The sequence below is a fragment of the Phyllostomus discolor genome, chromosome 11 (genome assembly GCF_004126475.2).
Source record: "Phyllostomus discolor isolate MPI-MPIP mPhyDis1 chromosome 11, mPhyDis1.pri.v3, whole genome shotgun sequence".
In the NCBI taxonomy this organism is placed as follows: Eukaryota; Metazoa; Chordata; class Mammalia; order Chiroptera; family Phyllostomidae; genus Phyllostomus; species Phyllostomus discolor.
Window position 1 is genome coordinate 50,335,923 of NC_040913.2, and position 19,972 is coordinate 50,355,894.

The 19,972-nt window shown below is 37.8% G+C and overlaps 1 protein-coding gene across 13 annotated transcripts in view; it reads left to right on the top strand.

Annotated features, from left to right (window-relative positions):
* RCBTB1 (RCC1 and BTB domain containing protein 1) overlaps positions 1-19,972 on the top strand; it is a 73,248-nt gene that overhangs the window by 7,693 nt on the left and 45,583 nt on the right. For 3 of the 13 annotated variants that reach the window (XM_036011376.1, XM_036011377.1, XM_036011372.1), the window contains exons 2-5: positions 6,254-6,384; positions 7,185-7,354; positions 7,724-7,874; positions 17,685-17,851. In XM_036011376.1, the coding sequence (XP_035867269.1) occupies positions 7,229-7,354; positions 7,724-7,874; positions 17,685-17,851 (444 nt within the window). In that variant the 5' untranslated portion in view covers positions 6,254-6,384; positions 7,185-7,228. Of the gene's footprint in view, positions 1-4,818; positions 7,072-7,184; positions 7,355-7,723; positions 7,875-17,684; positions 17,852-19,972 lie in introns of those variants that run through there. The other 10 variants (XM_028526802.2, XM_036011378.1, XM_036011379.1 and 7 more) reach the window with 7 other exon arrangements.

The window sequence follows — 19,972 nt, forward strand, 5'->3', positions numbered from 1 at the left end:
ACTTGACCTTATCTGAGAAGCACTTTATTTGCCCTTCCATTCTAAATTAAAGCTTTGCTGGATAGAGTAATCTTGGATGTTAAGTCCTTGCCTTTCCTGATTTCAAGTACTTCTTTCCAGGCCCTTCTTGCCTTCAAGGTTTGTTTTGAGAAATCAGCTGACAGTCTGATGGGAACTCCTTTGTAGGTAACTGTCTCCTTTTCTCTTGCTGCTTTTAAAATTCTCTCCTTATCTTTAATCTTGGGTAATTTAATGATGATGTGCCTTGGTGTGTCCCTCTTTGGGTCCAACTTCTTTGGGACTCTCTGGGCTTCCTGGACTTACTGGAAATCTATTTCTTGTGCCAGATTGGGGACGTTCTCCTCATTATTTATTCAAATAAGTTTTCAATTTCTTGCTGCTGTTCTCCTTCTGGCACCCCTATAATTAGGATATTGGAATGTTTCAGGTTGTCCCAGAGGTTTGTAAATCTCTCTTCACTTTTTTGAATTCTTCTTTCTTCATTCTGTTCCAGTTGGATGTTTATTTTTCCCTTTTGTTCCAAATTGTTGCTTTGAGTCCTAGTTTCCTTGCTGTTACTGTTGATTCCCTGAATATTTTACTGTATATCATTTTGGGTACTTTTCATTTGTTTTTTGACCAAGCTCAATCAGTTCTGTGAGCATTTTGATTACCAGGGCTTTAAATTCTCCACCAGATAGGTTGGCTATCTCCTCATCACTTAGCTCTTTTTCTGAAGTTTTTCTCTGTTCTTTCATCTGGGCCATATTTCTTTTTTCTTGGCGCACCTGATAAGTTGTAAGGGGGCAAGGCCTTAGGTATTCCCCCAGGCAGGACAACCAACCCTCTTTGCTGGGCTTTGGCATGCCTATGGGGGAGGGGCCAGAGAGAACAATGCAGCTCGCCTGTGAGTTTCTAGCCCACTTTCCACTGTACTCTTGTGTGAAACTGGGAACGTCTGCCACTGTGGCAGCTGCTATGGTCCACAGTCAGCTGAGTCTCAGTTTTGCCTTCAGCCAGTCCCGCCCACACGGTCTACCACGTGGATTGGTTGTTACCCTCCTTTTGGTTGTAGGTGGAAGCAAAGGGTTTCTACCTACGCCTCCATCTTGGCTGGAACTCCGCTTTTAAAACTTTTAACAGCTTAGGGTAAACATCATTCAAATAACCAAGCTTTTATTTTCATTGAAAAATTTGTTTATGTTTTGGTCACAAAATATTTGTTGTAGAAATTTGGAATATATTTAAACAATGCAGAGAAAGAACATGTCACCTCTAATCTCTCCAGAGAAATACATTTTGGTTTTATATATACCTTTTCTGTATATATCATATTTTGAAATATTGCAGTCCTGTTGTATATACTATTTTATAACATAGGTAAGCCTTACAGGGTGTATTTTTTGTGGGATGTATTGTTTTTAACATGAGAATTAACACATTGTTTACCTTTTTGTTAGCATCTTTTCTCAGGATGCAAGTGGTGCACAGAAACTTGGGAAGGAAAAACACTGGATTACTCTTTCCTTAAGATACTTAGTTAAGCCCTGGCTGGCGTAGCTCAGTGGATTGAGTGCGGGCTGCGAACCAAAGTGTCGCAGGTTCGATTCTCAGTCAGGGTACATGCCTGGGTTGCAGGCCATGACCCCCAGCAACCGCACATTGATGTTTCTCTCATTCTCTCTTTCTCCCTCCCTTCCCTCTCTAAAGATAAATAAAATCTTTTAAAAAATAAAAATAAATAAGTTTCTTTATTTAAAAAAAAGATACTTAGTTAATCATTGCTGAATACTTACATGCCTATCCAGGATGGCCTATGTCGAGCAGGCCATTGAAGAGTCTTCCCTATTAGCAGTGCTTCAGTACATTGATAGAATAACTTTACATATTACTATTTTAAGTATCTAATTTTTTGACACCCTCTGGAGTAATGGCTAAAATGAAATGTAGTTGATCTATATTTTTATTCCTTTAAAGTAGAATCCATACAATTAGAACAAAACTGTTAATATGTCTACTTCATGTTTAGGCAAATTTAGTAAATGTTATAAGATATCAGAGCTATCTCACTGCTGCTCTTCTTCTGATCTTTGTGTTTTGGAGTCAGCCACAAGGTTCTTAAGTCTGAGAGATTTCATAGCAGATTCAGCTAGTTAATTTTAGTGATTACACCTCCTTTAGCTTTTAAAATCACTAGTATATACTCTTTATAATTTTGTGGTAGATGGTCAAACATTAAGTCTGTGAAACCGATAGAATTGTGATACTTAGTATGATTTCCCTAACACTAGCAAAGTTGCCCCTGCTCCAAGGAAAAGGCAGTAATTAAACATCTCACAACAATAATTTAGTTGTAATGATGATAGTGGCAATTTTGAGTTAATTAGAAAATTCTGGTGGTATTTACATTTACATTCACATTGTGCTACTTCAGGAAATACATGCTATATCCCTAAGGTCCAGACTGTGATTTGCTGTTCTGTACAGGACATAGCACATTCTGGATTTTAATACCTCCACAGAGCCTCTTGGAGAACCTTGTCTGAATTCTGAGGGTCACCTGTTCATGTCATCAGTTGCCCAGATTAAGCATAAATGAAGACATATTTTTATACCTTAGCAGTTCATAGCCCAGGGATGCACCTTGTGCTCACACAGTCTTGTGCGCCCCTGAGGACAAAGGTCACATTTGATTTCTAGGGCATTCCTCCCAATGGCTTTGGAAGAATGAAGGAATGAATGACAATCTCAAGGTTTAACCGGGCAAATTTAGAGAGAAGCATATTGGGAAATTCTTTTTGGGAAATGCTTTTTATACATGAAGCATTTAAAAAAATAGGTGCTGGTGTACATTTATGAGGCTAGATAAAGTGGGATAGAAGTAATGTTGGAGAAGTATAGGCATTGGAAAGGCCAGGACGGGTGTTTTGGTAAGAAGAATAAGACAGGTGGGGGTTGAATCCTGACTGTGCCACTTAATGCTCTGTGATGTTGGGAAGTTATTTCACCTGTGAGCCTCATGTCTCATCTGTTGCTGAGAATGGGTTATGGTTCCCTCCTAATAAGAGTATTGTGAGGATTAAATGAAACATTATATATAAAGCTATCTAACACAGTGTCCACAACAAAGCAGATTCTTGATCATTGTTTGTTCCTTTCTGCTCTTTATTTGCTTGTGTTATTAGGAGAAATTATTAAATACTTGCTTGACCAACATTACTGCCCTTGTCATTCTCCTGCTTTCAAAAGTCCCCCATAGCTATTTTATTTCATCTTGAACATATAATTATAGCTTTTTACAGAACATATTTTTGAGAAACCCAGGCTTGGGAAAGTAAGTGGCATTTCACTCTGATTGACTAAAGTAATTGAAAGTAAACCTGGAACTAAACACAGGCCTCAGGACTCTCAGTCCTTCCCACCAAATTACTGGTGATACTCTCTGCTTCTATGATGGGTGTGGACATGGAAGCTATATGACTTGGTTTTTGTATTGACCCTCTTTTTTAAAGATTTTATTTATTTATTTTTAGAGACAGGGTAAGGGTGGCAGAAAGAGGGAGAGAAACATTGATGTGAGAGAGAAACATGGATCAGTTGCCTTTTACACGTGCCCTGCCAGGAGGAACCTGCAATCTAGGCATGTGCTCTGATCAGAAATCAACCTTCAGTCTTTCGCTTTGTGGGCCAACCAACTGAACCACACTAGTCAGGGCATTGACTTTTAAATTACAAGTCTTTGGAGAAATATCTTGTAAAATAAAGCTTCAAAGTAATTTAGCAATATGAGTATACTCAGTTCATACAATAACCTATCATTATGAAAGTTAGCTTGGCCCTGGCTGATGTGGCTCAGTGGATTGAGTGCCAGTCTGCAAACCAAAAGAAAGGGGCACCAGCTGGTTTCCTAGTCAGGGCACATGCTTGGGTTGTGGGCCAGATCCCCAGTAGGGGGGTACATGAGAGGCAACCACACATTGATGCTTTTCTTCCTTTCCTCCTTCTTCCCTTTCCCTCTCTCTAAAAATAAATAAATAAAATCTTAAAAAAAAACAATAACCCAGGCTTAGTAATTGAAAAAAAGAAAGAAAGAAAGTTAGCTTGATTTTTCAGTGGATTGTCAAATCCTTGAGGCAGAGTTGCCTGTAACTGATTAATACTTTCAGAATAATTGTACTGCTCTCAGGAAATTACATGTTGAATGGTAATATCCCTTCGTGTTGTAATTTTAAAGATGGTAAATCTTACATTATGTCTAATTAATTTTATCTCTTCTCCCCCTCTTTATTTACTTAAAATTTAATTCTGTATAACAGAAAATATTAAATTTTGAAGACTAACTTTGATATGGTTGATTCATATTCTAGGAAAATATGCTTCTGGATTTTCTTGGAATTTTTCGACTTCATAGACATGTACACTGTTTTACTTCTTGTGACTCCTTTCCTTGTCTGTTTTGTAAGAGGCACAGAGCAGGCCATTTGGGGGCATCTTTTTGTTACTTCTAAAATAGTTAAGACATTGTCAGCCTGTTCTCAATTTCAATGTCTTTGGTTATATTTTGCTTGTTTGTTTTTTTTTTGTTGTTTAGGTTCCTGTTAAAGGTGAGATCATATGGTATTTGACCAGAGGGGAGGGAATTTCAGGGGAAAAGGGGAAGGGTTTATAGGAACAAGTATAAAGGACACATGGACGAAAACTAGAGGGGGGTGGAAATGGGAGGGAGGCTGGGAGCACTGGGAGGGTGGGCTGGGATGGGAGTAAAAGAAAACTGTACTTGAACAACAGTTAAAAATAAAAAAAAAACAAAATATTTAAGACAATCTTCTAATCATATAATGAACACTTACAACGAAGAAAAAGAAAAACACTCTAGAAGAAAAAATAGGGACTTCATGAAAAAGGATGGCACATGGGCTCTTAAACATGTGAGCCCAACAGGTAAAGAATGCACATGGTGGCTCCAGGGCTTCATGTTTTCATGCTGTCACTTACTAGTTTGAGCAAATTCTGAATATCTTTTGCCTCAGTTTTCTCATCTCTAAAGTGAGGATTAAATGATTAATAAATGTAAAATATTTAGAATAGTGCTTGGCACAAAGGGCTGAAGAAATGTTATTTGGTATTATTGCTCTTATTGTGATTATTTCTAAAAATGATGCCCAACTTCATTCATCATAGGAGGAATTGAAGTTTAAATGAAACTAAGATCCACAATAATATATTGTGTAATAAGAGTGCTGACGTATATGGATGGTTATTTTATATGTTGGTACTACTTTAATAGAGAACAATTTGAAATAGCTGTTAAAGGTAAACCAGCTTTTTAATTTTGACCTGGCAGTTTCATTTCTAGGAGTTTATCTTAGAAATTTATGTATTAAAAAGATAGATATATACAATAATATATGCAAATAGTAACTGTGGTACTATTTATGTAAGCAAAAGACTGGAAGTGACTTAAATGTCCCAGTGGAAACAGGTAAATTGTTAAATCTATGTAATGGAATACTCTGTAGTACCATTGAAAAGAAATGAAGTAGGTCTACATGTGCCAGTATAGAATGATTTGCAAGATGTGCTGTTAAGTAGGAGGGGACACCTTCCACACACCTACATACAATACTAATGTAAGTCCATACTATTTCTGGAATGAATGAAAAGTACTGACAGTGGTTGCTTTTGAGGAGAGGGTCTGAAAGGGAGGATAGGGAGACTTACTTTCCTATACTCTTTTGTGCTGTTTGAAACAAAAAATTTTAAACATGTTTACATATTAGCTTTTACCCTCCCCTAAATCCTTTACCTGTTTCCTGCAACACACATATATACACACTCTTGCATGCACAGTTTTCAGAGCATGCAAATGTTATTCCAGGAATCTGCCTGGCTGTTACAGTGACAGGGAATAGTGTATTAAGTTTATTGAATATGTGATGTGATTCTTGGGTCATAGCAGGGATCTGATTCTTGTCATCTAAATTGGTGCTGATGGGAAAAATTTGCCTGGATGGTGGAAACTGAGGCCTTGGCTAAGTATGCTCAAGCTCTGAGGCATACTTTTTAGATGTTGTCAAGAATGCTGGAGCCAGAAAAAGATCTTGGTCTTCATGTAGCCTTTCTCGGCTATTTTTAGAGGTCTGAGAAGAGAGTGAATAGAAAGGAACTTCAGGAGTTCTGTACCTCCCTAGGGAACCGTGGCTGTATTTAACAACTGTTTGGTAAATACAGCCACAGTTGGAACCTATTTCAGGTTCCAGAGCTGAGAGCCAGAATGGAAAATTCACTTGGCACAATAGAGTTTTGTGCTTATGCTGCCCCTTGTAATTTCTGGAAATACTTTTTAACCCTGGAAGAATTGAAGTCATGACCAGGATTCTTTGTGTAAAACTCCTTAAACATATCAAGTTTAGAGTTTTAAGGGACTTTGTACAACTCTCTACTTTTTATTGGGTGGTGTTTAAGCTAATTGCTACTTGCATAAAGGCTATAGCCATCAGCTCTAACATCAGAATTAGGGTGAATTGTCTCACCTTGTTCAAATAACTTTTCTCAGTGTGAAATGAAATATGGTCTGTATATATGTAGAAAATGTGATCATATAAATTGGGACCAGGATATAATACTTTATTTTATACAATAAATCTTAGACTACTGCATCTTAATATTTTCATTCTAAACTGTCCGAGGGGTGACTCATCCCCATTGTTATACAGTGGCTTGGTGTGGCATTGATATTCTACAGGAGTGAGGAGTCTTTCAGTGAATACTAGAGGTGGTTATTGGAAAGTGGGGAGGTAGAGATAATGATTCTGATTTTTAAAACACACCGCTCCCTCACCCTCCTGATGAGAGATCCTGGTTTCATCTAGTTCACTTGTCTTCCCTCTGTTATCTGTTGTCTGCTTGCATATGAGCATGTATAAAACAGATTACCACTGACTTACAAGTGCTCAAGACAAACAACTGGTTGTAGAAAGTTTTGCTCCCATTACAGGCAAAGGCCCAGATCTGAAGGTGGAAGGATTACACAATGTTGCTGGGAAAAGTGAGCAATCTGTTTAACCAAAGGTGGATAGTTTAGTTTAGAATTAGCTTTTGTTTTCTTTTATTAACAGTGTCTTTTATAAAATTAGTTTAGTAGTTCTTTAATTTTTGCTTGGAATCCTTTTTATTTGTTACAGGAGAGATGTCAGCATATTTATAGGAATTGCCTGAAGCCAGAGTCATGGTGGATGTAGGAAAGTGGCCAATCTTCACACTGCTTTCACCTCAGGAAATTGCATCTATTCGGAAAGCATGTGTCTTTGGCACCTCAGCCAATGAAGCATTGTACGTTACCGACAGTGATGAGGTAAGAATCTCTCAAAATCCAGAATTGAATTTTAGGGTTTATTTTGGGAATCAGCTTTAAAGCATTCAGTTTGAAGATTGAGAAAAGGTGGGGGATAAAAGAACACTGTCTTAGGTATAATTTATCTTTTCTTTCAGTTTCTTGATTTAATACCACTCCATTCCTACTACTCTTTGAGTTTCATAGTATAGCTAAACATTCTGAAACTTAAGTAATGTCAGCAGAGGTTCACTTTTTCTTACCTTTTTAGCCTTTCCCTATCTATTGAGCTGTTAAATTGAACTTGAATGTTTCTTATTTTCAGAGTGAAGAAGGGAGCTTTTGTGTAACGTTAGGCCAAATGACTCAAACAGAACTATTTGTTTTTAGGTCTTTGTATTTGGACTGAACTACAGTAACTGTCTAGGAACTGGAGATAACCAGAGTACACTTATACCCAAAAAGCTAGAAGCTTTATGTGGAAAGAAGATTAAAAGCCTTAGTTATGGCAGTGGACCACATGTTCTTCTCAGCACTGAAGGTAAAGAGGGAATAAGTCCAGCTTTTCAGTTTGTGGAAAATCAATCAGTTAATTCTTTTTTGCTTAATATATTTTATTGATTATGCTATTGCAGTTGCCCCACTTCCCCCCTTTATTCCCCTTCGCCTCACACCCCCCTCCCACCAGCATTCCCCCCCACTTAGTTCATGTCCATGGGTTGTACAAATAAGTTCTTTGGCTTCTACATTTCCTATACTATTCTTGATTTCCCCCAGACTATTTTGTACCTACCATTTATGCTTCTTATTCCCTGTACCTTTTTCCCCATTCTCCCCTCCTCCCACTCCCCGCTGATAACCCTCCACTTCTGTGATGCTGTTCCTATTCTAGTTGTTTCCTTAGTTTGTTTTTGTTTTTTTTCCATTAAGTTGTTAACAGCTGTGTTTGTTATCATTTTACTGTTCATATTTTTTATATTCTTTTTCTTAGATAAGTCCCTTTGACGCTTCGTAAAATAAGGACTTGGTGATGATGAACTCCTTTAACTTGACCATATCTGGGAAGCACTTTTTCTACCCTTCCATTCTAAATGATTGCTTTGCTAAATAGAGTAATCTTGGATATAGGTCCTTGCCTTTCATGACTTTGAAAAATTTCCAGCCCCTTCTTGCCTGTAAGTGTTCTTTTGAGAAATCAGCTGATAGTCTTGTGGGATCCTTTGTAGGTAACTATCTCCTTTTCTCTTGCTGCTTTTAAGATTCTCTCCTTATCTTTAATTTTGGGTAATGTAATTATGATGTGCCTTGGTGTGTGCTTCCTTGGGTCTAACTCCTTTGTGACTCTTCCTGGACTTCCTGGAAGTCTGTTTCCTTTGCCAGAATGGGGACGTTTTCCTTATTATGTTTTCAAATAAATTTTCAATTTCTTGCTGTTCCTCTTTTCCTTCTGGCACCGCTATGATTTGCTTGTTGGAATGTTTAAAGTTGTCCCAGAGGTTCTTAAGCCTCTCCTCATTTTTTGAATTCTTTCTTTATTCTGTTTTGGTTCAATGTTTATTTCTTCCTTCTGGTACAAACCATTGATTTGATTCCCAGTTTCCCTCCCTTCACTGTTGGTTCCCTGTACATTTTCCATCACTTCACTTTCCATACCCTTCACTCTTTCCTCAGTTTTGCAACCATACTCAACCATTCCTGTGAGCATTCTGATTACCAGTGTTTTGAACTGTGCATCTGATAGGTTGGCTCTCTCTTCATCGATTAGTTGTATTTTTTTCTGGAGCTTTGATCTGTTCTTTCAGTTGGGCCATTTTTTTTTTGTCTTGGCACTCCTGTTATGTGGTAAAGGGTGAAGCTTTAGATATTCCCCGGGGCAGGGCAACCCACTTTGTTGTGTTGTGGGGGGTAGTCCTAGAGGAAACAGTATCACTTGCTCAGTTCTCAGCTGGCTTTCAGTCACTTCCTCCTCTACCCACAAGCAAATTGGGGCCTTCTGGTGCTGATTCACAGGTGGGTGGGTTTTTGTACATTCTAGGATTCTGTGCGTCTCTCCAACAAACTGTCCTGTGAGGCTGGGAGTTTCTCTCCCCACCTCAACCCCCACAGGTTTTTTCAGTCAGAGATTTTGAGGCTTTATTTCCTCATGCCGGAACGCTCAGTTGCACAGTCTGTCTTGCTCCCCAGTTGTTCCTCCTGACTTATCTGCACACAAATGTGAGACCCACATTTGTCCCAAATGTGGCCCAGTCCACCAGTGCCACCTTGCCCATCCTGGTCTGCCAGCTGCTGCCTTGCTGTGAGTCCCCTCTGCCCCTGCTGCCTACCTCCTGCCAGTCTGGATAAATGTTTCTTTTTTAGCTCCTTGATTGTTGGACTTTCATACAGTTCAATTTTCTGGCAGTGCTGGTTGTTTTTTTGTTTTTAAATTTTTTGTTGTCTTTCTTTTGGTTATATGAGGAGGCACAGTGTATCTACCTATGCCTCTATCTTCTCAAGCAGTTAATTCTTTGAAAAAAAAAAAACCCCAAAAGTTTTATTTTTAGAGAGAGGGGAAGGGAGGAAGAAAGAGAGGGAAAGAAATGTTCATGTGAGAGAAACATCAATCTGTTGCCTCTCGTCCGTGCTCTGACTGGGAACCAAACCCACAATTCAGGCATGTGCCCTAAAGAGGGCAATGTTTCATTTTTTGGGACAATGCCCAACCAGCTACTGAGCCACCCTGATCAGGGCTTAAGCAGTTAATTCTAAGATAAGGGAGGTGGGGCTGGATCAAATAATTAATTTCAAATGCTTTGTTCATTAATTTTTGAGAGTTGAAAGTTAAACACTTGCTAACTTTGTAACAGCCATAGGATGACTTGCAAATTAAGCAAACTTCTGAGGTTTTAGGCTACTTACATAAAGTTGTGGAAGATTAGATGTAAGAAATGAAGTGGTCCTTCTGCCTAATTTTTCACTGGATTTGTGATAACAAGGCAACTTTAAAGTTTTACTTGGTATAGTTTTACAAACACAGATAAAACTGGTTTTCCTTTTTGTGTGTAATTCCTGAACTTTGAATTCAAGAACTCTTAGTTATTCTCTGGCATTCCTGTGGATGCCATTGGGGAAAAATGTGGGATAGATCCCTCTCCTTTTTCTCTGCCTCCCCAAGATCATTAAAGAAGGAGACTATTCATTTGTCTTTGATGAGTTTATCTCCAGAACTCTCTGAAACTCTCGTTATTTATAACCTAAGTTCTTCCTTTTATATTTTAGATACATTAGTTCTCTCTCTCAATCTCTCTCTAACAGAGGTCCTCAGCTTTTTGTTGAGTGATCCTATAGTGTGGTGTCTGGGAGACAGTTTGCTTCCCTGCCTTTTTGTCTCTAGACTATGCACTTCCTTGGATGTAGCTGTAGGTCTTCTGAGTATTGAGCTTTTTAACTACTTTTAACTCATATTCCCCGGGGCAGGGCAACCCACTTTGTTGTGTTGTGGGGGGTAGTCCAAGAGGAAACAGTATCACTTGCTCAGTTCTCAGCTGGCTTTCAGTCACTTCCTCCTCTACCCACAAGCAAATTGGGGCCTTCTGGTGCTGATTCACAGGTGGGTGGGTTTTTGTACATTCTAGGATTCTGTGCGTCTCTCCAACAAACTGTGAGCTAACTCACTTAGCTACTTTTAAACCAGTCCAACTTGTATGCATCTTTCTCAAGCTGTGAGATCCAGATCTGAGCATGATTGTCTAGTAAGAGTATAACTGGTGTTGAGCATAATGAGGTGATTATCTGACATCTGTGTTATGTAATCATGCCTTCTAGCATCACACTGGCTCTTTCAGGCAGTTACAGCCTTACTGACTGGTTTAGCCTGTCATCCATTGTGACCTAATTATTTAATTTTTTTCTGAACTTGTATCAATTTTAACCAGTCATTGATTTCTTACCATAAGTTCTTGAGGCAGTTTTTTTTAGAGCAAACATACTAAAACATATACATTAAAATTTTTGGTTTTCTTCAAAGTGGTGACTTTAGGAAATTATAACTCTTCTTTTGGAATTATTTTTAGCATCCAGATTATACAGTTTTAACTATCTCAAGTGTTATAATTGAAATATAAATATAAAACAATAAATATTAAAATGTAAATATCTGATTTGTGGGAATGTTTTAATTTTAATTCAATTTTGATTGTTAACATACATTTTACACAATATACATTAAACATGCTGTGTATTATATACCATGTATATAAATACACGTATTTGTATTATATGTTTTATAGTCATACTGTTTTGAAACAGTTTAACGCTTTAGCCCTGGATGGTGTGGCTCAGTAGACTGAGTGTCAGCCTGCGAATCAAAGGGTCGCTGGTTCAATTCCCAGTCAGGGCACATGTGTGGGTTGCGGGCCAGGTCTCCAGTAGGGGATGTGTGACAAGCAACCACACACTGATGTTTCTCTCCCTCTCTCTTTCTCTCTCCCTTCCCCTCTGTCTACAAATAAATAAAATCTTTAAAAAAAATAAAACAATTTAATACTTTAAGTCATAAAGTAGTTTATGGCTTTTAGTGAAAAGGAGAAGGACCTCTGTCTTAGCTGTCTTCAGTCTTAGAAACTGCTTTGGAAGGAAGCACTTACAACTCTTTCAGATGTTTCTTCTGATATTTAATCTCATATTTTTAAATTAACATGCTTATAGTGATATTTCTAAATTTTTAATTTTAGATATTATCCTTTGACTTTTTAGAATGACAGATAGGATTTAGCTTTCTTTTCCCTACTTTCCCTCTGCTTATTGTTTTAGTAGAGTGATATCACTGTTTTGATAAAGTCATTGTTCAGTGTTTACATTATTAGAACTCTAGAAATGAGCCTGCCTCCTTTCTTATATAACCATTTGTTTTTTCTGAGGTTCATTTACTTACTTTTTTATACATTTATCATTACCATATACCCCAGCACTTCTACAGGGAAGTATTGTCTCATAGTACATCTGAGCATGTCAGGTCAACTCTGGAACCTCTGTGTCTTCTGCAGCCTGAGCTGTCATTCTTGGCCTGTCGAAAAGCTGTCACCCTAGAACTTCATTTCACCATTATCCTTGAAAGTCCTCTTGCCTTTGTCTTCTCTGAATCCCCTGTTCTTTGTGTCCTATAATCCTTCTTGGATTGTACCCTCATTTGGGTGAAACACATTCTCTAGTAGTTTCCTAAGGAAAGGAGTGTAAGAGAAATCTTTGGGACCCTGTCTTAAAATGTCTTTATTTTACCCCTGCAATTGATCAGTGGTTTGGCAGGACTTAGAATTCCTGATAGGAAATCATGTTTCCTCAGAATTTTGAAGTCATTGCACCTTTTAAGGTTCAAGGGCTACTCGTGAGAATCTGGTGCCATTCCAACTTTTGCTATTATACATTAGACTTTTTACCTTCCTGGAAGCTTTGAGCTTCTTTTCTTTATTTCAAGTGTTCTGAAATAACCATGATAATATACTCTGATGTGGGTAATTTTTAATTTACTGTATTGGTCATTCTGTTGGTCCTTCAATCTAGAAATAACTTCATTACTAGAAAAATTTCTTGTATTATTTTATGGACAATTTCCTTTCTTTGCTTTCTCTTTTTTGGAGTTTTTCTTAGAAAGACATTAGAGATTCTGGATATACCTTTGGGGAAATTTCTTCAACATATTTTACAACCGTCATGGTCAAATTTTTAACATTTCTGCTGTTATATTTCCAAGTTCTCTTTCTTGTTCTCTAAGTGTTCTTTTCTAGAGTCTTCTGTTCTTGTTTCATGGATTCAATACCTTTTCTTTGAAGTAGTAGTTATAGGTTATTTAAAAATTGTTTTCTGTTCTCGTAGTATTTCTTTTTTTACCTCCCCAGATTCTTCTTTCTCTTTGTTTGTTTTGGTCTCTGACTTTTAAGTTAGAGATTTTCTTTAAAAGTTTGATGATACTTGGCTATGTGTTTTCAGGTAAGAGCCAGGTGCTAATATACATATTGGAAGTTTAGTGTTCATGGGTGGGACTTGCCAAATACTGAAGCTTCACTTTCAGGAGATGATAACTGTTCATTCAGGATGCTCCTGATGTCAGTGTATGAATTTCTGTAGGGTGGATTCCTTTTTATTTTAGTTTTTGTCAGCTTTCTAGATACTGCACAAGGGAAGGTCAGGGATCTCAGTGTGTAGTATGAGGACTTCCAGTTCTTCTTTTCTCACTGCAGTGCCTCCTCAGAGCTTCTCTAATTTTTTCCCCCAGAGCCTTTGGTCATATTTTCTTTGTTGTGTTACTTGGGGGAAGGGAGGGAAGCAGATTTGGGTTTAAGGGAAAAGTTGGGCTGAATTGCTGTTTCTGTAAGAAATTAATAGCATATAAATGCCATGTCTCCTGTATTTTTCCAGGGTTGGGGAGGAGCAGTTGCCTGGTCCCCTAGGAGGAGGAGGAAGATTTGGAGTCTTACTTCTTCTGTTTTCAGTTGCACCTGCCTATGTGTCTCCTGTGGTCCCTGGGCCTTTGTGAAATTCCAGGGCTGGAATTGGCTGCCCCTTTTGCTTATGTAGTGTTACCTTCTCTGGTCTGCTATGTTACCACATCTGTTTGCTTTCCAGCTCCCCAAATTTTGTTGACATCTCTCCTGTTGCATTTTCTTCTTTATTTTTCTTGTCCTTGAGTGTTTATGCCTTCCCTATCCCTACCCCTTACTATTATTTCAATAGGATTTTGGGAGTGAATGAAGATAAAAACGTGTTAAATTCTCCATTCTTTATTGGCTTATGTGGTATTTCTAAAGGGTGTTTTATGAATATTTCGATAAATAGCTATGTTGTTAAATCGAACATCTAGTCCCACCTGGTGACAACTCTGAAGATCAGTATTTATGCCTATGGCTTGTGGATTTCTTTTTGTCTTCTGAGGCAACACTGAATTAGATTACTTGTAAAATTATTTTTTTCTGGTCACTTCCCCAACTCAGTGTCCAGTTTGTGAAGGCTACACTGAGTTTCCTTGAAGGTCAGAGATTCCTAGGATGCCGCTTTGCCTCCCTCTAATCCCTCTCTTCCCCACTGCCAACTCTCCCTTCTAACCTGGCATTGCTCCACTGTCATATATCCTTGAGTAATTTTGCTCATCTCAATTCTCAAGTGATCCTGAAGTATCATCCTTAGTATGTTAGAGAGACAGTGTCCAGTTGGTGTCCAGTTGGATTTGGCTGCTTTGAAAGCTTTCCTAAGAATTGGGACTATGACCCATCTCATGAAGGAGTTAACTTTTCCTATGAGTCATCAAGTAAAAAGGGAAGACAGATATACATATGCTATTTTAAAGAGTAAAATAATGTATTAACAAGAAAGTAATTGTCAATGGCCAATCTGGAGAGGACTTACAGTAACACTGTCAACATCTGGGGAGTAAGTCCTTCATTCTGAGGGTCATCTGAGCAACACAGCACAGCATTCACTAGGTCTCTGCCATGCACTGCTTAGATCTGCATCCTCCTGTGTGTTTTGGGTGTAGCTCCTCCAGGATTCTGGTGGGCTCCTTTTCCTAGGGAAAATTTATAAGATCTTTAGGGGGGTATATTACAGCCTCTGCACTGCAGCTGGTCTCCTGGCCACAACTATTACTCATCCTAGTTCCTCTAGAACCTTTCTGGATTACCTTCATATTTGGCTAGCACCTGGTTTGGGTGGCTTACCTAATTGTGTGACCCAGACTCACATCTCTAAAGAGTATGAGCCCCTGGCCATGCTGTCCTCTGGCTGTGGCTGCTGCACATTTCTGTTTACTGTCACTACTGGGCAAGTGTACACCTAAAGACTACCAAGTGTCACCTGGGTGCCAGGCCAGCTTGTTAATCACTATCTCCAGTGGACAGCTTTTGGATGCTGCAGTATATGATAGGGCCAGTGAGCACTGCTACACCTCTTTTGCTGTAAAGTAAGTCCATTGGTCTGTTAAGATCTTTTGTGGGATCCTATGTCAGTGGACTAAATACTCTGCGAGCCCTCAGATAAGTGGTGCTGGCTGAGGCCCTGTGCTCAGGAAACCCATATCTGGGTTGTATGTTGATTCCTGTCAATATGAATGGCTGCTCCTTCCAGGATAAAATGGGTCCATTTGGAGTCATCTTGTTACCAGATAGTTGGATTGCCTCTTGACTGGTGCTGTATCAGGGGCTCTGCACTGGTTCTGTTGCTGTTGGAGTGGGTATTCAGCAATGGTAGTAGGTAGATCAGCCTTGTTCAGTGGGAATCCAGTCTTCTGTTATTTGCATTTTTCTCCTTATGAGTGACATTGAGCATCTTTTCATATACTGTATTTTGCCATGTGTAATGTGCACCTTTTTGCCCAAATTTTTGAGGGAAAAATAAGGATGTGCATTATACATGCATATAATAATGGGGTATAATAATCCCATTTATAATGCTCACAAAAATGTGGTTGCACATTATATGTGGCAAAATTCAGTACATAATTAAGACCTATTTACATTTCTTTTTTTGTGAACATCAATTCATTTTTCTATAGGTTTCTTGGTTTTCTTATAAGCTCTTTTTATATTGGAGATTAACTCTTAGTAATATAAATTACAAATATTTTTCCCAATATTTTTTTTGCTCATGTAGTTTATTTCCTTGTAAAGTTTTTTCAAAAATATAACTAGATTTATCACTCTTTTTTATTGCCTCTGGATTTTGTGTTATAGGAAAGTTTTCCCTACTTCCAAGTGCTGGATGAATTTACAATTTTTTTCCTTCTAGTTCTTATATGATCTTACTCTTTCCATTTAAATTTTTGATTTATTGGGAAGTTATGGTGCATGACATAAGGATTGAATCTAATTTTTCAATATGATTGTCCAATTATACCAGTCTAACTTGTAAAAAGAGTCCATTTTTCCCCAACTGACATAGCTTTTATTTCCATATATAATTGATTTATTTCTAGACTCTCCATTCCATTGGTTTGTCTGTCCATGTCCTAGTATTAATTTTAGTTTTAGAAAATTTTTATAGGTTCTAATAAATGATGGAGCTAGCTATCTTCTTTTTAAAAAGGTTTTTCTATTTATTCTTGTTTGTTCTTTCCATTGAACTTTTTAATCAGTTTTTTCTAGCTCTAGAAAGTAACTTGAGGCATTTTACTACCGTTACTTTACATTTTTAAATTTTAAAGGGAAAACTAGTATCTTTATGGTTTGAATTTTACTATCCAAGAACAAGGTATGTATTTCTGTCCATGTATATATTTTTTTATCTTTTAGGAGTTTAAACACTCATAGTTTCGGACATTTCTATCACTTGATATAACTTTAACATAATATTGCGGATTTCTTTTTTAGGTTTTATACTCTTTTTTCAGTCTTGAGCCTTATTCTTAGGATAAAATTTCCCATTTATACTTTCTATTACAATTTCTGTAATAGGGAAAACCTCTTCTGAGGTATACTTCAGAGGTTCTCAAGATCTGGCTTGTACTACCTGGAAGAGGGCCCTAATTTTGTTGGGTTATAGTCATTCTAGAGGAGATAATTAGAAACCTATTTAAGTATGAGTATCTGTCCCCTGATTGCTTGGGGACTGTTGTCATGAATTTCTGCTGTCTGTCTTGGATATTGTCATTGCCAGATGTAGATTGTCCTTAAAAAGTCAGCATGTTTTAAAACCATGGGAAAGACATGAGAGAAGTTTGTAACTCTGGGATATTTGCTCTTGATACTCAGGATGGTGTAGGAGGAAATGCATGGAACAATGCTACTTCCAGAGAGGACATGGAACAGAGAAGTGACCTCTGTCACAATCCAAAAAAGATAAAGCCATTAAAAAAATTCAGCCAGATTTTACACCAATAGTCTGTTTGAGAGAGGCCCTGTGATTTTTTTATATAGTATATACAAAAAATACACCTCTTTCCTCTATACTTTGTGAGTGAGTGACACACACACACACATACACCTGAGAGTTCCCCGAGACTTGGTATTTGGTAAAATGATGGTTAAGAGTAGTACATATTGAACTTTCCTGTGTCTTTTGCCTTTTGTTTGGTACCTGACACAGAAACTGTTAAGAGGATTCAAAGTGTTTAGAAGGTCTCATTTTTGTGTTTAAGATGACTTCTGACTATAAAGCTGATATTCTACATGAGTACCAATTCCTTTAACGATTTTGCATCTTGTCTATCCTGTTTTCTTATCCATCCCTCTTTCCCCCACCCCTCATGAATAGTACTTTATAGGGAGGAAGGGCAATATACATAAATTAAGGTTGGAGAATGAGTTGTGCAAAATCTGAGGAAGAAAATACAAGGGTTACCATTTCTTCTTGGAGCTGATTCCTTGTATGTGGCCATCTTGTATAGATGGAGTTGTTTATGCCTGGGGCCACAATGGATATAGCCAGCTTGGGAATGGGACAACCAACCAAGGCATTGCTCCCATCCAAGTCTGTACCAATCTCTTGGTCAAGCAAGTGGTTGAAGTAGCTTGTGGCTCACATCATTCAGTGGCTCTGGCAGCTGATGGAGAGGTAAGTGCTTTGCTTTTATTCTTTATTTTTAAACTGTGGTAAAATACACATAAAATTTACCATCTTAACCATTTAAGTGTATAGTTCAGTGCCATTGAGTACTTTCACGTTGTTGTGTAACCATCACTACCATTCATCCACAGAACGCTTTTGTTTTAGATTTTATTTATTTCTTTTTAGACAGAGGGGAAGGGAGGAAGAGAAACAACAATATGTGGTTGCCTCTTGTGCATCCCCCACTGGAGACCTGGCCTGCAACCCAGGCATATGCCCTAGACTGTGAATTGAACCAGCCACCCTTAGATTCTCAGGCCGGCACTCAGCCACTGAGCCACACCAGCCACAGAACTCTTTTCATCTTGCCAAAATGAAGTTTTGTATCCATTAAACATTAACTCTCCACTTCCTCTTCCCAGGGCCCCTGGCAATCACTTTCTATACCTGTGAGTCTAATGATACAGTATTTGTCCTTTCGTGACTGCTTTATTTCACTTAGCATAATGTTTTCAAGGTTTATGTGGTAGCACGTGTCAGAATTTCCTTTTTAAAGGTTAAAAAATATTCCCCTGTATGTGTGTGTCACATTTTATTCATTTATCTGTTGATAGATATTTGGGTTGTTTTCTACCTTTAAACTATTGTGAAAGTGCTTTGCTTTAAAAAAAAAATGACCGTATTGTACTTGGTATAGTGTGAACATAGTAGCCCTGTGTGCATAGCTAAAAACATTGTAGGAACACATTCTTTTTCTAACACATCCCGTGTTATGTGATCAGTATTACTCTTTTGATGACAGTAGACTTAGTCTTAAAGCAGCTGAGTCTTGTGCTGTTTGCTAAGACTACAAATTAGAGTGTTTGGCAGTGTTTTGTACATTTTAAAAAAAAAATGACCCCATCCCTTAAGGTATATTTTGCTTTTCAGTAAATGTAATGATGTCATAGAAAATAACTTTACCAGCATTCCAATAGGAATGTTGGTAAACATTAATCACACAAGTTTCATGCTTATCTTAAAGATTACTTATCCTATTGATTCTACTTTTTAATCTCATATCATTTTGTTCCTCTCCATCTCCATAACCTTTGGTCAGGCCTTGTCATCTGCCTGGACTATTGCTATGATCTTTTATTCCATAGATTTTTAATTGGTCTACCTGTCCAGTATTACTTCTCCATCTTCTGTGATTTCTAAAACACAAATCAGATTATATTGTTCCCTGTTTAAAGTCCTTCAGTTGTCTTACAGTGATTTTTATGAAACAGGATGAGTTATGCATGAAGAAACCAAAACAGCTCAGGAAGATTGAGGTTTCTTTCCTGGGATATGCTGGGGCTAAGCTATCATGTAAGCCTTATGACCCAGAACTTACTGTGTCCTAGTCTGTTTCTTGCTTAGTACAACTACAGTCCCCATTTTAAAAATAAGACAGCTGCCTTACAAGGGAACTGGGGGTGTTTGAGATGTGCCAGAAAAATGAGTGTTGAAATTAGAACTTGCTGATTTGTACAGTCTAGATTCCTGGTAATACTCATCTTAAACATATGTTACTTTGGGTACTTCTAAATATTTGTATTATTATACTAGATATTCCTGTGAATTCACTTTTAGTAATTGTTCTCCTAGTCTAGAAGTTATTTCCTCTGCTGTCAGCATTCCCCTTCTGATTCTTTTCTCTGATCACACTCCTGTTTGATAGAACAGAAAGTTGGTATTTAACTTAAAGTTGCTTTTTTGGTTCCTTTTCATCTTTGTTACTAGATTTTAACTAGCTTAGAGATCTATTTGTGTGTCTCTCTCCCTTAGAAATATGATTTTTAAGTTATGGCAGATCATAGGCCAAAAGTAATAAGCAGGATGCAGTTGAGGAGGGGGGCTCCTCGGAGCTGAGAGACAACAAATGAGAACTCAGAGACAATATTACTGAGAATAGACTGACAGTGTGGTGTCTTTTCTGTAGGGACAGAATGTCTCTATAGTACTTGGGAGCATTACTGTGGTATCATGTGGAATTGTGATTGATTATTATAATCCTGATGGTCCTGAATCATCAGAAAAGGTTATGAATGTCCAGTATCAGTGATTAGGGAGACAGGGAGAAAGCATAGTATGGTTTCAAAA